At 42.1% G+C, this 18,530-nt stretch overlaps 1 protein-coding gene across 4 annotated transcripts in view; it reads left to right on the top strand.

Moving 5' to 3' along the window:
• The window catches only part of ZNF609 (zinc finger protein 609), a 333,270-nt gene that overhangs the window by 298,191 nt on the left and 16,549 nt on the right, over window positions 1-18,530 (top strand). For all 4 annotated transcript variants that reach the window (XM_033920159.1, XM_033920156.1, XM_033920157.1 and 1 more), the window contains exons 7-8: window positions 4,288-4,463; window positions 13,872-14,097. In XM_033920159.1, coding sequence (XP_033776050.1) covers window positions 4,288-4,463; window positions 13,872-14,097 — 402 coding nt within the window. The remainder of the gene's footprint in view (window positions 1-4,287; window positions 4,464-13,871; window positions 14,098-18,530) is intronic.

Here is an 18,530-nt window from a genome sequence, read left to right as displayed (position 1 = left end):
CAAGGAGCTATACTGATGAGACAGGAGGAGTGCCAGCCAGTAGGACCACCTGTTAATCAGTTTCTCTATCTCCGCGTGCTGGTAGATGTGAGCTATTCCATTGGTCTCTGGATTCATCTGCTGCGTCTAAGGGAAAGAAAATTAACAGGTAAGAACATAATTTTTCCATACTGTTAAAAATATGCTTGGTGTTCCACACTATAGGTACTGGTTAGCCTCACTTAAAGAGAGGCCTTGGGCCATGTTTGGGGATTGGAAGCTAGCATACATGGATTGTATTTTCAAGTGTTCCTGTGTTGTTTTCTGTAGAAAAGCTACCCAAAGCAGGTCCAGAATGTTCTCATTAAGTTTCAGAGTAAATACATGCAGCTGCCTTCTCTTTGAAACCCGATGAAGACCTTTGATAATGGGGACAGTTTAAACGTTGCTCCCAAATTTTGGCATTAAACTTTGGTGCCTCCAAAAGAGTAAGTTAATGTAATAACTGATGCCATCACAGTACCTGCAGGAAACCAAAACCCCTGGTTTCATCAGCATGACAGCTTATTCAAGTTTGATTGTATAATGACTTAATTCCAAAAGAGATGTTTGCAGGACTCAGGACCATTTAGCGATGCTTCTGTTTCTTCCAGCCTGGGAGGCCTTTCTTGCTCCTGCTCTCTCCTCTCTAGGAGTCATCATGCCTAGACATCAGTATGTTTTTCTAATGTACCAAAATCTCCATAATCCCAACTGTGGAGGGTCCCAGCAGGACCATTTGACAAGGGTCTCTGGGGGAAAAAGTGTTTAATATTTTTAACTGAACCAGTTACCGTAATTAGGCTACTGGAATTTTCCTTAATTATAAAATGTTTGCACACTTCTACAGTTAAAAACTCTGCCTCTATTGCTTCTGTATCTAGGGCATCCCAATTTGCCTTGGCTCTGTCCTCTGTGCTTCTCTGAAGAGTTCTGATCCCATCTACCCAATACTTAAACTGAGAAACTTTTTCTAGAGGTTTCTGGGTCAAGACAGGTGTACATAGATAACAGATAACAGCCTCAAACAATAGGCAATTTCATTTTTTGCCAAATATGCCCAAAATTGTTTGATTTCACTTTTAAACCTTATACAGTATATTAAATTCATACTTGATATGTATATCAGCGTGATGCCTGCATGGAGCTCTGATCAGAATAAACTGGCAGTCTCCTTGATTCATATTGGTGGGGAATGGCTGCATTCAATAACTTCAAAATACTAAACTGACCTGGTAGAGCAATGTCATGCAGAAGACCCAGCTTTGGCTCCCTGGGAACTGTGTTCATAGCTCTTCAGAGGGAGTTCAGACATTGCCCAATAGTGACACTAGCTGGCTGGAACTAGAATGTACGTACTGGTTCCAGAAGGAACTATAGGGTGGTCCTTTCAGTGGCTGGCTAGGGAAGTCTACAAGAATATGCAAAGAATTGTCATGGCTCTATTGCCTAGTAATAGCCAGTTCCAGTTATGGCAGACATCCAAAGGAAAAGAAGGAAACTAGCAGGATAGAAGTGAAAACAATAGTGGCTCAGTGTTTAGCACTGCCATGTACATAATTCCTGGCTCAAACTTTCTGCTACATTACCAAGATTTGGCCAAGACTGGGGATGCGTTGGGGGTGGGGCAGAATGGGAGTCATATTCCTTACAAGATGTGGCAGGATTCCACAGGGAGCCATGGAGCATGGAAGGGAGATAAAAGGAGACAATTCCACCAGAGGTTTTGAATGAAAGGCTTCTGATGCCAGGTCCCAGTCCTATTTATGGCTGTTTCCTGTCAAGGAATATGAACAGGAGAATCTGCCTTCACAACCGTGAATATCAAAAAAACACAACAATGGTGACCAATGGCTTGACAGGAAAACACAACAAAGGTGACTAATGGTGTTCAGTCTCTTTTTATTGTGATTGACTCGACACAATCGTGTTTCGGCCCACAAGGGACCTGCCTCAGTAGTTAAGTCGTGATAGACAAAATCACAATGCTCTTTTATTCATCATGGAAAGTACTACCGGTACTCTGTATAAAACCTGCATATGCGGCTGAGCTGTAACAAAGAAAAACAGCTGATATTTAAACATCGCACCATTTTTACAATGGCCCTGTTTTTTTTTTGTTACAGTTCAGCCGCAAATGCAGGTTTTATATGGAGTAGTACTTTCCATGATGGGTAAAAGAGTACTGTGATTTTGTCTATCACGACTTAACTACAAGACTCCTGAGGCAGGCCTCTTGTGGGCCAAAACACGATTGTGTTGAGTCAATCACAATAAAAAGAGACCTAACACCATTGGTAACCTTTGTTGTGTTTTCCTGAAAAGCCACTGGCATCTTTTGGAACTTGCTTACCTATTCCCATTGTAGCTGGAGTGGGAGGAGGAGGCTGCAGCCCGAACCTACTGTTTTTTTACGGTGCAGGAGGAAAGTGCTGGGTCAAAATAAATAGCAGAATCCCTTTGAAATACTCTGATCTGAATTGAAATAGTAGTTGGAGAACTCGGGTCTTCCCACATTATGATATTTCAAGACACAGTCTTATGGCATGCATATTTTATATGTAAATTTACTGTGACTGGCAGGGACATTTAGATTTAAGTCTGACCCCCATTTGTAGAATGGTATATACTCAGCACATACTTAATGTTACCACTGATGTTCACTTTACGTCTAGGAGATGTAGTCTTTTGTGCATGTGTAGTCTTTTGGGGTCCCAGGTTCAGGCCTCAGAGGCAGTGGGAAATAAGATGATGAGACAAGAGCCAGGTAGTGCATAAAAAGTATATTTTATAGGAATAGACAGCTCACCAGGTCACCAGGTCATGCAGGTGCAAGGCCAGAGGGTTAGGACTTTGACGGGAAGATAGGACTTCGATGGGCTTAGTGAATCTAGCCCTTAGTATTTGTTTGAAATAATGGCCCTTAATTGACAAGCGAGTATGACTCTTGCAGAGACCTGGTAGCAGGAGCCAAGCACTTGTCGTTATCATATCTTTTGAAAGACCTAGATACTCCCAGACATTAGGCTTAAGACATGTAGATTGGCAGGAGCCATTCAGTGTATCTGCAGACATTCACAAGGTCAGATTGTTCAATATAATATCCCAGAATCCATTGCTTTCCTTCTGGATATGCCAGCACACAGTAATATAATTCTGACAGGATGTATTGTATGCACTGTATACCTTGTCTCTCCAGAATGTGTACAAGTATAGGACCTAGTTTTATTCTTCTTTTTTATATCTATTTTTTATTAATGCTATCTTATTTGCCAATGTTTTTAAACCTTTTTACACTTATGGACCGGCAGAAATAAAAGAATTTTTCTTTGGACCAGCATCAGTCCGTGGACCGGTAGTTGAAGAACACTGGGCTAAGTCGTGGGCCAGACCCCGCCCCCATAATAGTACTAATTGTAACACTATTTTTTCCATTCATTTTTCACAGATACACAATATAATTTTATTAACAACACATAATGGTTAACCACAAAATTAAACTACACAAAGCACACTGACAGCAGATGTAAATTCTCAAAATTGACATAATTCAACCATTAAATTCAAAAATAAAATCATTACCCCTACCTTTGTTGTCTCCCTCCCTCCATGCTATGCCTTACCTTCTGGCCTGCTCCCGCCTGGCCATTTTATTCCGCCCCTGGTATTATCTTCGGGCCAGCTCCCTCTTCCTCACTGATGCAGTGCACAAAGCTGTGGGCAGCAGCTCCGTGCACGTCCCGTGTCTCATCTGGAAGCCTTCCCTCTGATGTTGCAAAGTCAGAGAAAAGGTTTCCGGTTCAGGCGCAGGATGCGCGTAGGAGCCACTGCCCGTGGCTTTGTGCACTGAATCAGTGAGGAAGAGGGAGCTGGCTCAGATAACGCCGCATCGATCGCACCGTGGACCGGCGGTTGAAGAACACTGTTTGGGCCTGATGCACATGCTGGCCCTGTGGATCGTCAGGAAATTTCTATGGACCGGTGGTTGAAGAACACTGTTTTTTGCTATTATGCTGTTTTGTTGGGACTATATGGGGGGAGGGAAATTAGATAATTTATAATTGTTCTGTTTGTATATGTTGTATTTGCATTTGGTTGTTTTATTATAGATTTGAAGTAAAATTAAAGTTTAAAAAATGGGAAATGGTAAAGATAGGAGGGGGGACCTAATGGTTTTGTTTCTTGTGACTATAGACCAAATGATATGACTGTTGTTAGTACTGTTGCTTTACTAGTTGGGTGTGGTGTTTTGTTTTGTGTTTTTGCCAGGTTCCTACCTGCCCTCCAGCTATTCCTTCTCCCCCTATGGGAACAAAGTCTCTGGGAGTGAGGACTTAGAGAAGTCCCGAGCCAGCCCCAGTGTCAGCTGTAAATCCAGCTCCGAGTCAAAGGCACTGGACATCCTGCAGCAGCACATCAGTCACTACAAGAGCAAGTCACCCACGGTAAGGAGAGTAGACACCAAGACAGTGTGTGTTTATTTCGGGAGAGGCAGCAGAGTAAATCCGACCATACGTGTTTCTCAAATCTGTCCTGGGGAAGCACCAGCCAGTCAGGTTTTCAGAATATCCACTATGAATATGCATGAGATCAGTGTGTCTTCAGTAGTGGGAGCGGATGCATATTTCATGTAGATTCATTATCGATATTCTGAAAACCTGGCTGAGAGCCACAGTCTTAGATGATAAGGTAGATTGTCTTTTGCAGCGCCTTTTAACTTGTCTAATAAATTATATTAGACAGAAAGTGGATAATTTGGCTTAAAAACCTCTTGCCCTCTTTAAAATACAAATCTCTGCTGTTAAGGCAGATATAGAACTCAGAAAGCTTGGCTTTTTTCAAAAAGGTACAATTAAAAAGATAAGAGAGAGAGTTCTAAGAGTCTAGCCTCATGGAACCATGAGAAGGGCCATGATATGTACGGTAGAGGAAATAACCCCATTGCACTCTGGGCTGAAGTGTATCATGACACACTCCTGCCAGAGGTTTGGAATCAGTAACTACTTGCTAGACCTGACTGGAAGAGGAAGCAAATCATGTCTGGACAATACACAGCGGGAAATAGGAAAATCACTGGAACTTTGGGGGAGAGTGGGGACTCATGTATTGCCAACAGTCACAGCAATTCAGTGCTAACCAACTTTTCAGTTCAGAGTGTCATGTCTAAGGGGCCAAGGGTTAGTATCACTATTCAGACAATGAGAGAAGCACACATAATAAGAAAAAGGATTATATACAGTAAGGCTGCTAGATAGTCTAATGGGAAAAACTGTTGTCATCTCTCCGAAATTTGTGGAATGATGTAATAGAAAATCTCTTGGAAACTAAAAGGACAGTCCTTAAGTCCATTAACTTGTCTAAACTGGCTGTCTGAAAATCCCCTTCCTTCAAACATGCGCAATGTTTGCTGGCTTATTCAGACAACTTACAGCGCTCCCTTGGTCTTTTGCCTTTTCCTTCCAGAAAATTAAGTGAAAGCTAGCACCTCATCTGTCCACGTTTAATGGGTTCATGTGCAACTCCATAGTGACACCATGTTGCTGTGAACGCTGATGCCCATGACTATGGATTTTTTAATCAGTGTTTGTAAGATGAATACCCTATTGCTACTGACTTTTACTGTTAATTACTGTCTGTATACTTAGACACTGATAATACCTGCATCCATTTAGAATCCTTATAACTGAGGAAAGTTAACCTTTATTTCAAAAGAAAGGATGCACACTCTTGTTCTCAAATAATGGTGGTTTTATAACAAAAGTGCCAGGTAGACACAAATCTCTACTTGCCTAGGAAGTCTCCATGTGATCTTTATCTGCTCCAAAAGGCCAGCTACCCAGCAACCAGAGAGCACCTTACAAGGCCCTGGACTGTCTCAAACAGTGTTGTTTTATGTTAGTTAGAAATGAATACAGCATTCCATAGCATCCATCCCACTATTCCAGACCAGCGAAATAGTTATGTCCATTGACCAGCAGGTAGAGATAGAACACACGTGAAGAGCTATGAGATATAGGTTCTAACCTCCTTCTCACCTCCTCAGTATTTTCTATCTCCAAGCAGGTGGATGTACGTAGCTTTCAGCTCTGTGACTGGATAGACTGCTCCTGGTCCAGTTGGTGACTGGCTTCCATTTGAACTCCCTAGGATGGCTCTGCATGCATGGTGATGCCAGCCTCTGCCTCCTTCCTGATATCTCCTGCCCTTCGGTTCCTTTCCTAGGTCTTGCAGCCACTTCAGCCTGATTCTGAAAAACAAACAACAAAAAGAAAAGATCAAATTAAATGCAAGGGAGAGCAGGGCTGCATTCTCAGGGACTACAAAGAGAGGAAAGGAAGACAGGGGAACACAGTTTGTGTTTAAGAGGTGGGAATCAGTAGCAGGGTTTCCGTTTACCCCAGACCATGTGAGCTGGCAAGCAGTTTCCCTGTCTGGCAGGTGAGGGATTTTCTAAATTGGCAGTGCAGGCCTTGATCACCCTTTAGCGACAGTAGTGGTTACTATCCGACTTGGGGACTCCTTTGCTAGCAGCTAGAGGGTAGGGATGGGGGACTGCTGCGCCTGAGGGTGGAAGGATTCCCTGATTCAGCCATTCCTCTTCGATAGCGTCATCACTGCTCGACCTTGGGGAATCACTTGTCAACAGTTAAGGGAGTCCCTGATCCAAGAGAAAAAGTCTTGGCAGATGGTCTAGCCCTCAGTGTGACGACTCCAGTGGAGATGACAAAGTGCTGACCCTGATGCAGAGCTCATTGGGAAACCTCAGGGAGGTGTCCTTGCAAGGCAGGTAAACCACATATCAAGAAGGAAAGAGCAGGTGAATCCATGGTTCTGGACCGCATACCACTCCAGCTGGCAATATGACCCTCTGATTCATGGTAAGTTGCAGGTTCTCAGCAAGCTTCAGGCAGTGCAGGAATAGCGGCCTTTTTGGCAACACAAGGGAATGATCATTTATCCTCTTTCCAGTCTTCCGGATCTGCAGACCTCTTTTCCTCAGTGTCATTGAGCATAGATATGCAGCAGGGATCAATGTTCTCCCTAGAGTTCGTCCTAGTGTTGCACCAGGCTGGATCTTCAGTGTGGCCCTCCCTATGGATAATCAATTGGTTCCCCCAGTGCCAAAGCATCCTAGGGTGCACCAGCAGGATTTGGATGGTGGAGATTGGTCTAGGTCTCCCTCCCCATCTGCCTGGGCCTCCTTTTGCCCAGAAGAGGCATGCTTTAGAGAGCCTTTGGAGGATGGAGAGCTTCCACCTGGCGAAGGGGATGACCCGAATGTCTTAAGACTTTTCCATAGAGAAGAACTGGGTTCTCTGATTATGGAGGCATTGACGGTGCCATCGCGGAGCCAATGACCACTGCTACAGCCAACCAGAAGGCTTTCCAGATGAAGGGCATTCAGGGGCCACCCAAGGCATTTCCCATGCATCCGGACATTCAGGACCTGATCTTAGTGGAATGGCATAATCCAGATATGAGTCTGAAGTTGGGCTAGGCGACTGCTCGCCTTTATCCCCCTTTGTTGAAAGAGAAGGAAGGAACCTTTGGTGTCTGCGATGGTGAAGAAGATGACGCTTCCAGTGGAAGGTGGAGTTGCTCTCCAGGATCTCCAAGAAAGGAAAATTGAGCATGCCCTGAAGCGGGCCTTTGAGGTGGCAGCTCTGGGTCTTCAAGCCTTGGTCTGTACATCCTAAGTGGCTTGAGCTTGCCTGGAGTGGTATCAACAGTTGTTGGGGAAGGACCCCCATCTGGGTATGCAGATTAAGGCTGGTCTGGCCTACCTGACGGATGGAGTCTGTGACTTGCTATGCAGCTTTTCGAGGGGAATTTCCCTGGCTGCACAACTGGGCTGCAGGTTCAGCCTTCAAAGCTAGACTTGTGAGGCTCCCCTTTAGAGGTGGGTCGTTTGGGAAGGACTGGACCACCCTTGGAGAATCATGTGTGAGTGGGCGTCAAAGAATTCGCCATTCAAGAAACCTTGAATGTTTTATCTCTTCAGGCTATTTGTCTTGTTCCTCTGGAAGAGCAGGGAATCAGTCTCTATTCCATTTACTTTGTGGTCCCCAAAAAGAGAGCACGTTTGGCTGGTGCTAGACCTCAAGGGGTTAAATCAGTGTTTGAAAGTTTCAAAGTTCTGCATGAAGACCCTGCATCCCATGATTGTGTCAGTTCATCCAGGGGAGTTCCTCAAGACTGAGGTTGTGGGTTCAAACCCATGCTGCTCCTTGTGACCCTGGGCAAGTTACTTAATTCCCCTATTGCCCCAGGTACATTAGATAGATTGTGAGTCCATCTGGACAGACAGGGAAAATGCTTAGTATCTGAATAAATTAATGTAAACCGTTCTGAGCTCCCTTGGGAGAACGGTATAGAAAATTGAATAAATAAATAAAAGTGTACTTTTCACGTTCCAATATGGCCAAGCTATCAACAATTTCTGCGGTTTGCCATATTGAGCAGATATTTCCAGTTCAAGGCATTACAACAAGATCAAAAGAGGTCATCCTGCCGTTGTATCGCATCTGGAGTACTGCGTCCAATATTGGTTGCCGTACCTTAAGAAGGATATGGCGATACTCGAGAGGGTTCAGAAAAGAGCGACGCGATTGATAAGAGGTATGGGAAACCTTTCATATGCTGAAAGAATAGAGAAACTGGGGCTCTTTTCCCTGGAAAAGCGGAGACTTAGAGGGGACATGATAGAGACTTACAAGATCATGAAGGACATACAGAAAGTGGAGAAGGACAGATTCTTCAAGCTTTCAGAAACTACAAGAACGAGAGGGCATACGGAAAAATTAAGAGGGGACAGATTCAGAACCAATGCTAGGAAGTTTTTCTTCACCCAAAGGGTGGTGGATGCCTGGAATGCGCTTCCAGAGGGTGTGATAGGACAGGGTACAGTATCAGGGTTCAAGAAGGGATTGAATGAATTCCTGAAGAAACAAGGGATAGAAGGGTATAGATAGAGATCACTATACAGGTCCTGGATCTGATGAGCCGCCGCGTGAGTGGACTGCTGGGCAGGATGGACCCCTGGTCTGACCCAGCAGAGACACTGCTTATGTTCTTATATTGTCCTTTGGTCTGGCCACGGCACCAAGAACTTTCTCCAAGATCATTGCTGTTTCCTGGCCATTTCCTAACAGCGGAATTTCACTTTGCACTTTACCAATGCAAGAGCTACCCTCAATGACACCTCTACCCATCCTAACGAATTCACAATACTCCCCATAGATAGAGATTCTACTGCAGCAGATAGAATATGGTCTCAATTCCCCAACATACAATGGACCGAATTCAACAAATACTACAAAAAATACAGCCATGCATCCTGTGACCTCAACAACTGTCCACCATATCTCCTAAAAACATCCAGCACAAAATTCTGTGCTCTTCTTCTAAACTGGATACAAATCTCGCTAATAAACAGCCACTACCCTACCAACCTCAGCGAAATCATCATCACTCCGATCCTCAAAGACCCCAAAGGACCGATAGACCAAACAGCCAACTACAGACCCATTGCCTCTATTCCACTCTACGTCAAAATAATAGAAGGACTAGTTGCCAAATTCCTCTCCAATTACCTAGAAAACCATAACATACTCCATCCCACACAATCCGGCTTCAGAAACAACTTCAGCACGGAAACACTACTAGGATCTCTCTTGGACACAGCCAGACAACATCTCAGCACAGGAAAAAAAATGATGCTCATACAACTAGACCTTACCACTGCATTCGACTTGGTGGACCATAACATTCTACTACAAATCCTGGATACAATAGGTATTACAGATAAAGTATACTCATGGTTTGAAGGATTCCTTAAATCAAGAACCTATAGAGTAAAATCAGACAAACAAAAATCTGAACCTTGGTCAAACCCCTGCGGAGTTCCCCAAGGATCCCCTCTATCTTCGACTCTCTTCAATCTCTATACAGCCTCCCTCAGCTCTCACCTGGAAAAACAAGGCATAACCTCCTACAGCTATGCCGATGACATTACCATTCTCATACCCTTCGATCAACCTGAACTCTCCATGACGAACACAATATACCAAACACTAAAATCAATAGCAACCTGGATGAAAGATCACAAACTGAAATTGAACCCAGATAAAACAAAATTCATCTTCCTAGAAAACAACAAAATACCAACCATAACCAACATTGAAATCAATGCAATCAACTACCCCATACAAACCACCCTAAAACTGCTAGGAATAACTATCGACAGATGCTGCACCATGCAACCGCAAATAAAACAATACAAAAGTCATTCTTAGTCATGAGAAACTTAAGACAAGTTCGGAAATTCTTTGAGAAAACTCAATTCCAGGTCATAGTTCATTCCTTAATACTAGGCCTACTTGACTAATGTAATATCCTCTACCTCCCATGCCCTACAACCATAACAAAACAACTACAAACTATCCAAAACACAGCACTAAGACTCATCTACTCATTAAAGAAACATGATCACATTACAGAAGCATATCTCCAATCGCACTGGCTTCCGATCCCAGCTAGAATACAATTTAAATTCTACTGCCTACTATTTAAGACTTTATACGGAGACAGTCCAAACTACCTGAATAACCGCCTCATCCACAACACCGCAACCAGACATAGGAAAACTCACACCCCATTCTCATACCCCCCAATTAAGGAGGTCAAACGGAAAAAAACTATATGATGGCCTTCTGGCCACTCAAGCAGCCAAACTAGACAACCAAATCGCCAATCTACTGACGGCATCCCTCGACTACAAGACTTTTAGAAAAGAAATAAAGACCATACTCTTCAAGAAAACTCTGAAAAAAGAAATAATACCGCAAGTCTCAAACTCCACCTCTCACTAAAGCCCAAACAAATAACCTTACCCATTTATCATTCTTTTTGAAAATGACCAATTTTTTTAAATTTTTTTTTTTTGTAAGTTCTTGTTGTAATACATCTTGGATAATTCTTTTGTAATCCACCTTGAACTGCAAGGTAATGGCGGAATAGAAATCCCTAATGTAATATAATGTGAGTGTCACTGCTGGCCATCTTTAGAACATAACATAAGAACATAAGAATTGCCAAACTAGGACAGACTGAAGGTCTATCAAGCCCAGCATCCTGTTTCCAGCAGTGGCCAACCCAATTCCTAAGTGCCATAAGAGGTTCTGTGTGAATCACAACAAAGATGATTAGCCATATCTAGGATATTCAATAAAATACACAAAACCCAAAGACATCATCAACACAGAAACTTTTTAAACAGGAATTTGTAGTCTGATAGGACAGTCATAGTTGAACATATCTTTTATACATATCATAAATCATTAATGGAAAATGTAGAAACAACTAATAAGAAACTCAAATAGATTAAATTGTTTGCAGATAAAAGCCCAAAGCGATTTATACAGTTGGGAGACTGCCATAAAGGGATTTAAAAGTCAAAGAACAAACCTTAAAATAGTTGTGAACTTGCATTGGTAGCTGTTGCAATTCCTTCAATAAAGCTGTTGCTCTATCGAACCATTTTACATGACAAATCAACCCAGCTGCACTACTTCGTAAACTCTGCAACTTCAGAGAAACTCCAGCAAAAACAAGGTTACAGTAGTCAACCAAAGGTAAAAACAAAGCCTGAGCCAATATCCTAAAATGGATATGCAGAAAATTATTTCTAATACTGCAAAGTTTCTGTAGGACATGAAAGGCTTTATGTGTCAACCGAGCAACTTGTATCTCCATAGTAAGGGCCGGATCCAAAACTACACTCAAAACGCTTAAAGGTGATTCAGATTTTTACTCTCTTCTTTGGACCTCACTTCATCTCTGCTACTTGTTATCTATGAGGATCTTGTTCTCCTTGTTCCGATTGAAATTGAAAAACATTGTTCTGAACAGGCTTTAGCTGTGGAGGACTTAACCAAATTCTTCAGAGTCAAAAAACAGTGATAAGCAAATGTGCTATCCAAATCAGGTGATGCTGGAATTAAGAGTAATATTATTTGCATAGGAATAAAAATGTACCCCAAGTTCTAATAAATCCCTCCCAAGTGTACACATGAGATTAAAAAGAACAGAAGAAAGCAGAAATAGGGAAGAAGCTGAGCCATCTTCTGCCATCTTTATGCTATAGATTAAAAAAGAACTCTGAACCAATTTATAGATTAAAAAAGAACTCTGAACCAATTTAAAACCATCTTTGAGATTCCTGTTTGGTCCAGTAGCAGCCCAGTAAGGTCTCTGTACTGAAACTCCTACGAAAGCCAAACAGTATACTATTCCAAATAACCCTGAAATTGTTCTGCCACCCAGTCCTCAATCACCTTTGTAAATATAGGAATATTGGCAAGAAGACTATAATTGGACACCATACTTTTATCTTGAGATAGATCTTTCAATAAAGGCATCAAAACAATATTCTCTACCATGGTAGGAAGCTGAACCTTTCAAACAAACTCACCCAGGTCAAAAAAACTGAGGGTGACGTCCTCAATAAATATGAATTGACAGTAGTTGCTTCATATCAAAAATCTGAACCTGAGCAAAATGTTTCCCATGACCTGTCAGCAACGACTGCTAAATCACCACCAGAAGGAAATAGTGCACAAGCCATGGGAATCAGTGTGGTTCCTTTATCCTCTCAGTTCTTACTTATTTCCTTCGCTCTCCTGCTTTTTGGTTTGCATCCTTTCGTTATCATCTCATCTCACTCCTCTGTAGCTGATCCTCTATCTTTTCAGCTCCTTCTCGCCTACCCTTTAATCGGTTGCAAGAGATCTGCAGCCAGAAACTCTGGTCAACAAATCTTGAAGATGCTGTAATCTTTGCTAGTCTTTTGGTCCCAACAGAGAGATAGTGGGATTGCAGAATAATAAGACAACAGCCTGGGGTGGTGCAGAAAAGATATAGTTTGAATAGAAATAGGCTTATTACAAAGGTACAAAGGTACAATACTTAGAAGAGAGAGGTCATAGAGCTGTTTTCTTTTGTGTATAAGGAAAAATGTGGCTGCCTCTCTGAAAATGACTGAGGGAGGAGTGTGTGGGAAGAGAGGATATGTGTCCTATTATTTTAGGTAAATCTAGTATTTCTCCCTTTTTCCAATATCTTCTGTATCACCTGTTGGTATTCCTTTTGATCTAATGGACAAGGAGGTGTGACCCTTTTGAAGACCTGGTAGATGGAGCCAGGCTGTCTGGGTTCCTTTGTTATACTCAAGCTCCTGTCTTTACCATATCTTTTTTGAAAATCCAGGGCTTGAAGAATATTCCTAAGCATTGGGTTTAAAATATGTAAACTATGGGCAGGGGCCTTTCAGTCTATCTGCATATATTCTCAAGGGTTAGATTCTTTAATATAATATCCCAGGAGCCTTTGCTGAAACTCTGGATATGCCAACACAATGTGATGCTGAATGTTAATGTTGACAGATGCTTGTGATGCTGGCAGCCAGTGCAGAGCACTAACTGGGAGAGGAATGAATTTCTTGCCACTTCACTTCTACAGGAACCTGGGGCCCTTTAAGCTCCAATGTTCAATGGCAGTCTGGGATATGCTGCCTGGGTGCACCTTACAGGGAATGCTGAATAAAATTCAAATGAAACCCAAAGCAAGAGATGCCTACATCATATATGAACACACCATGATAACACTGATTGTTTCCACTGTCTTGATTTTGGCTGTGGATTGAATCCTTTAGCTAGGAGAAATTTTTAAAGTATTTTGCACTGTGGTTCTGTTGAGTAGTGAATTGAAAACTAATTTCCAGGAATATACGGAATAAGGGTCATTACATTGTCAAGAGTGCAAAGCCCTTGTGACTATTTTCTTTTTTATGGCAGATAAATGACAAGTCATCTCAGGAAAGGGATCGAGGTGGTTGTGGGGTGCCTGGAGGCGGTGGGGGAGGTGGTATCTCTAGTAGTGTCGTTGGACCTGGAGGTGGAGAGAGAAACAGCGATCGGCCGCGGACCTCCCCTTCTCAGCGTTTGATGTCAACGCATCACCACCACCACCATTTAGGATACTCATTGCTTCCAGGGCAGTATCAGCTGCCCTATGCAACAGGTAAGCTTGGTAGAATATCTTCAGGCCCAAATGGAGCTTCTTTGCTTTAATTTGATAAGAGAATTCTTTGTTTCATTTCCCTCCAAAGTTTGTAGAACTTGTGTGATGATTAAGACATTGAAAATGAAACATGGTCTGTCATACTAAAGTTTTTCTTTCTTGTTGGAGTAGTATTCAAAAAAATTTCAGTATCTAAATTAAGTTCTCAAATTTTAGGAGAACTTTCAACCAAGATTAGAGACTTTACACCTACGCCGATGACATCCTTGTCCTTCTCGAGACCGACTCTAACCTCACCAACCTCTCTGATAACATCTCTTCTTGTATAACAAATCTCCAATCCTGGGCTCTCACCGTTCAAATGAAACTAAATGAGACCAAAACAAAACTACTTTGGCTCGGCCCAAAATTAGATCAGCTACCCTCCCTCATCCCACTATCCTCTGGCACCAATCTGCAGCTTGAGCACTCTAGCAAAGTTCTGGGAATCATCATTGACTCTACATTGTCCTTCAACGACCACATCAACTCCCTAGTAAAAAAATGCTTTTTCAATCTTCACATGCTAAGAAAAGTCAGATTCTGCTTCCACCAACAACATTTCGCTGTCCTCGTTCAATCCATTATTCTATCCAGACTAGATTACTACAACTCCATCTACCTAAGCCTAACAAAGAAAAGTCTTCTCAGACTTCAGTGGATTCAGAACACTGCAGCTAAACTAATCTTCGCAAAAAGCAAATTGGACCATGTCTCCCCGCTTCTGTCTAAGCTTCACTGGCTCCCAGTCATCCTCAGGGTTCACTACAAATGCGTCTGTCTAGCCTTCAAATCTCTTCACGGCATCCTTCCTCCCCTCTTTCTCTCCTCGAATCCCAACTCCACCAGATCCACTTCGGAGTTCGACCTCCCTCCAACGCTTCAGAAAACATTTGAAAACTTGGCTTTTCTCCAAAATGTAACTACTCCCTCCCTCTCCATTATACTAAGTCCCCTCTTTCCTTCCTTTTTACCAAGCCCTTCTTCTTTCCATTGGAGTTCCTTTCTTTATTAATTCCTGTAAACCATGTCGAGCTCCACTTCTGTGGAGATGATGCGGTATATAAACTTAAGGTTTAGTTTAGTTTAGTTGTTTTCAGCTGAAAAGTACTTTATATGTAGAACCTAAAATATAGTTTCCTAAATTTAGCCCTTCACTTCATTTGCCAAGATTTAGGAGATCGGTTTTGAAGATTTGCTTGGCATCTACGTGTGTATATGGCACACTTTGGAGTTTACAGTGCTGCTGTTTACATGTAGGTGCTTTGGGCCATCCAAAAAGCGACGCACATTTCGCATTTTACAGTTTTAATGCACACCTATATTTTCCCCATCAGCATTCACTCCTGATTGGAGAGGCCCTTGTGCATGTGGTCTTTGTTTTTATGTGTTCAAAGCCCCAAATGTTGCTGCTATCTTTTTTTGAATATTCTTCTTCTGAAATCGGAGTTCTTCTCTATCTGCCAGCAAATTCACTGGTAGTCTTGTATGTTTGTTGTTTCTATTTTCTATAGGTGTAGAATTAAAACCAATATTAGGAGCACTAATGTAAGGGGGGGCACTGGCTTGGTGGGGGCACCTGCTGTAATGCGAAGGAGCTTACCAGATTCGTTTTTCCGTCCTCCAAAATTGTTGTATACCAAATGGTTCACTAGAATGTGGTTTCTCTAGGACCCCTGAGGAAGAAGTGTTTTTCAAAACAAGGACCATGTCGGGTCCCAGTTTGAAACCCAAAGCGGACTATATTTTTGGGATACAAACTGTTTATTGATTCAGATTAAAGACTTGGTATTTTGTTTATCATCTCTGCAGTTCTCTTTTTTGTTTGTTGTTTGACATATTGCTTGTGTTCCCCTTTCGTTATCCACTTTTTAGGAAGCTAAATTTAGGCATTCAGGGATCAATATTCAGCCAGCTGTGGTGATATTCAAAACCTGCACAGGGCCCTGTCCAGACTTCAGCTTTGAATATCTGGTTATTTTTTAGCCAGCTAACCGTCACTTAAGTCAATATTCAGCGTTTAAGTGGCCATGGATTAGCGCATAAAACTATGTCAGACTTTATGTGGTCAAATTTATGCGCTAAACCTGGCCACTCAAGGGCCAATTATCAACACTTAAGAGACCAAGTGCTGACTCCATCCCCAGAATGCCCCAAACGCAGCTGGCTTTGAGTTATGCGTTAACTGTGAATTTCAGCGACTAGCCCCAACAAAGCAATTTAACCAGTCAGCTGCAGCTAAATCGCTTTGAATATTGGCCAGTGAGCCTTTACTGTTTTTTAGAGGTGCCAAATTCCCAAAGTTAGTCACCTTTGAAAATTGATCCCATTATAAGTATACCAATCAAGATAAAACAGCAGCTTTAGTTGAGTTTTAGAAGACTAGAACAGAAAGATATCTCTCTGCTGTGAACTTGTTCCAGTTAACCAGAATTTCTTTATAGATATTTCTGTCACTCTTTCATTTTGGCATTGTACTGTAGTGCTGCTTTTTGCCCAGCAGAGGTCACAATAATACATTGTGTTATGCAGTTCTACTTTATATCCCCCTGAAGGCATTTTCCTTCATGTTAAAGAATACTTTGTTTTCATAATTTATTTCTTTCAAAGTAATTTTAATTTGTAAACCATTTTCAACAACCTTTTTACCTGAGAAAACTAAAAGCAAATAAGAATTTAAGATAAATATGGATTGTTAAATTGTTCCACAGAGTAGATGCACATTAGTAACAAAAGGACTGAAATATTGATTTTGTCCATTTCGTAAAGTAATGACTCAGTTAAAATATTTGCTAAAATAAATGGTGAGACTTTTAATGCAAGGTTAGCTCCAAAACTTGCTCTCTACATTCATCGGACTTGGCCGAGTATGACTCTGTTTACTATGATCATTAAAAGCAGGGGTTCTCAACCCAGTCCTCAGAGGACTATCCTAATGGTTAGTGCAGTGAGCTGAGAACCAGGGGGAACTGAGTTCAGCTCCCACTGCAGTTCCTTGTGACCCTGGGTAAGTCACCTAGCCTTCCAGTGGCCCTGGTTCAAAAATTTAGGGATTATAAGCCCACTAAGGGGCAGAAAAAGTAGAACTTGTGTATGTACTTGCTTTAGTTGTACCACAGAAAGGCAGTATGTCAAATTCATTACCCTTACATGGGAACCAGTACTTGTTTGAATGCATCCTCAGTAAGAGAGTCCCTTTTCATTGTCACAGAACTTCCCATTGATTATCACTGCAGAAAGAGTTTCCAAAACTTCCCTACAATATCTCCATGCTTTGCAGATGTTCCATGCTCTGTGGCTTGGCTTTACTCCTGCTTTTATACCAGCCAGGGCTGGGAATGCTCTAGAGCAGTGCTTCCCCAAACACATTCTGAAGGATTTTCTGAATATGCACAATGAATATACAAGAGAGGGATCTGCATGTATTGTTTCCATTGTATGCAGATTTATTTTGTGAATATTATCTGAAGGTATTCTGAAAATATGACTGGCTAGTAGTCCTCTAAGATAGAATTGGAATCTGAAGTTCCCAACACTGGTCCTTAAAGGCCACATATGGATCTTGGGAACCAATAGTGTCAAAATTTCACCTGATGTCATTCATCAGTAACACCTGTGGGCTAACTCAACACTTGAATTGAACTCAAGAGCACTCTAATTCATGGTCCTCTTTCTCTGTGCAGGTGCTGAAGCAGGTTTGGGAGCAAAAGTAGCTTAGTGATGAGGGAAGCCCAGTTCAAATCCTGCTTCTGCTCCTTGTGGTCTTGAGCAAGTCACTTAACCTTTCATTGCCTCAGGTATAAACTTGAGAGTGAGACTTCTGGGACAAGGACAATACTTATTGTACTTGAATATAGCTCACCTTGAGTTACTTCTGAAAAGATGTGAGCTAAATGTAGAAAATAAATAAAGGATGGAATTGAAATTTTCCTTTCAATATTCTATCGACTCGTATTGTAGTCAGGACCTCAACCCTATATGTCTTGTCTATCTGTCCAAGTTAGATTGTAAGCTCTTCTGAGCAGGGTAGTGTGTGGTGCAGTGGTTAAAGCTACAGCCCCAGCATCCTGAGGTTGTGGGTTCAAACCCACGCTGCTCCATGTGACCCTGGGCAAGTCACCTAATTCCCCCCATTGTCCCAGGTACATTAAATAGATTGTGTTGAGCTAAACATCTTAGATCACAAATTGCTCCAGCAGGAGGAAGAGAAGAGACAGGAAGTGCTGAGATGTAACTTCCTATTTTATAAGACCATAAGAATAGCCTTACTGGGTCAGACCAATGGTCCATCAAGCCCAGTAGCTCGTCCTCAGGGTGGCCAATCCAAGTCACTAGGACCTTGCAAAAACCCAAAGAGTAGCAACATTCCAATAGAACCCACAGCTCCTATTGGA

This window comes from Geotrypetes seraphini, chromosome 14 (genome assembly GCF_902459505.1).
Source record: "Geotrypetes seraphini chromosome 14, aGeoSer1.1, whole genome shotgun sequence".
Lineage (NCBI taxonomy): Eukaryota > Metazoa > Chordata > Amphibia > Gymnophiona > Dermophiidae > Geotrypetes > Geotrypetes seraphini.
The sequence above is the reverse complement of the archived record's forward strand: the minus strand, read 5'-3'. Positions and strand labels throughout refer to the sequence as shown.